At 34.9% G+C, this 1,075-nt stretch overlaps 1 protein-coding gene across 1 annotated transcript in view; it reads right to left on the reverse strand.

Moving 5' to 3' along the window:
* Window positions 1–484: 484 nt before the first annotated feature.
* Window positions 485–1,075, reverse strand: part of LOC107713081 (leucine-rich repeat and calponin homology domain-containing protein 3-like) — a 21,401-nt gene continuing 20,810 nt past the window's right edge. The window contains exons 17-18 of the mRNA XM_016518505.1: window positions 691–724; window positions 485–588 (exon numbers count right to left, since the gene is read on the reverse strand). Of these exons, the coding sequence (XP_016373991.1) occupies window positions 485–588; window positions 691–724 (138 nt within the window). The remainder of the gene's footprint in view (window positions 589–690; window positions 725–1,075) is intronic.

Genomic DNA, 1,075 nt, shown 5'->3' on the forward strand with positions numbered 1-1,075 from the left:
AAAAGAAAGAATAAAAATGTACTGACCCCAAACTTTTGAACGGTAGTTAGAAAAGATTTCTATTTTATATAAATGCTCTTCTTTTTAACTTTTTATTCATCAAAGAATCCTGAAAAAAAGTATCACAGGTTCCAAAAAAATATGAAGCAGCACAACTGATAATAAATCAGCATATTAGAATGATTTCTGAAGATCATGTGACACTGAAGACTGGAGTAATGATGCTGAAAATTCAGCTGCGCATCACAGGAATAAATTATATTTTAATATTTATTAAATTATATTTTACATCATAATAATATTTCACAATATTACATTTTTCCCTGCATTTTTGATCAAATAAATGCAGCCTTGATGAGAAGAAACTCCTGTAAAAACATTAAAAATCGTTCTGATCCCAAACTTTTGACCGGTAGTGTGTGTGTGTGCATCATATGTTTATTCATGACATCATGAAAGTCTCACAAAGCAGCAATCGGCTGCGTCAGATAAACAAACCTTTTTTCTTCTCCTCTCGCTGACTGAGGCAGAAGAGGTAACTCTCAGGTCTCTGGCTGGGGCCACGGGAGGGAGATGGGGACTGGAGGCCTGCAAGACCAGCAAAAAGTCACAATGGGATGTGGGGCAAAGAATTAAATGGCAAAACAGAAGGAAAGAGGAAGATCAAGTCTGATTTAAACAAACACATACCGGTGGGAGACAGCGAGCCATAATCTTCTCCTTGCTACAGAAGGAAAGAGAAAAAATAAAAAGGCAAAATCAGTGGAAATAACATGAATAACGAGCAGTGTATCTGTGGCGTGAATCTTAGAAAGATGTCCATCACAGATATTTCTGACCCTGGAGCACAAAAGCAGTCTTAAGTCGCTGGGGTATATTTGTAGCAATAGCCAACAATACATTGTATGGGTCAAAATTATAGATTTTTCTTTTATGCCAAAAATCATTAGGATATTAAGTAAAGATCATGTTCCATGAAGATATTTTGTAAATTTCCTACCGTAAATATATAAAAACTTAATTTTTGATTAGTAATATACATTGCTAAGAACTTCATTTGGACAACTCTAAAGGC

This window comes from Sinocyclocheilus rhinocerous, unplaced genomic scaffold (genome assembly GCF_001515625.1).
Source record: "Sinocyclocheilus rhinocerous isolate Xijiao unplaced genomic scaffold, SAMN03320098_v1.1 scaffold1093, whole genome shotgun sequence".
Lineage (NCBI taxonomy): Eukaryota > Metazoa > Chordata > Actinopteri > Cypriniformes > Cyprinidae > Sinocyclocheilus > Sinocyclocheilus rhinocerous.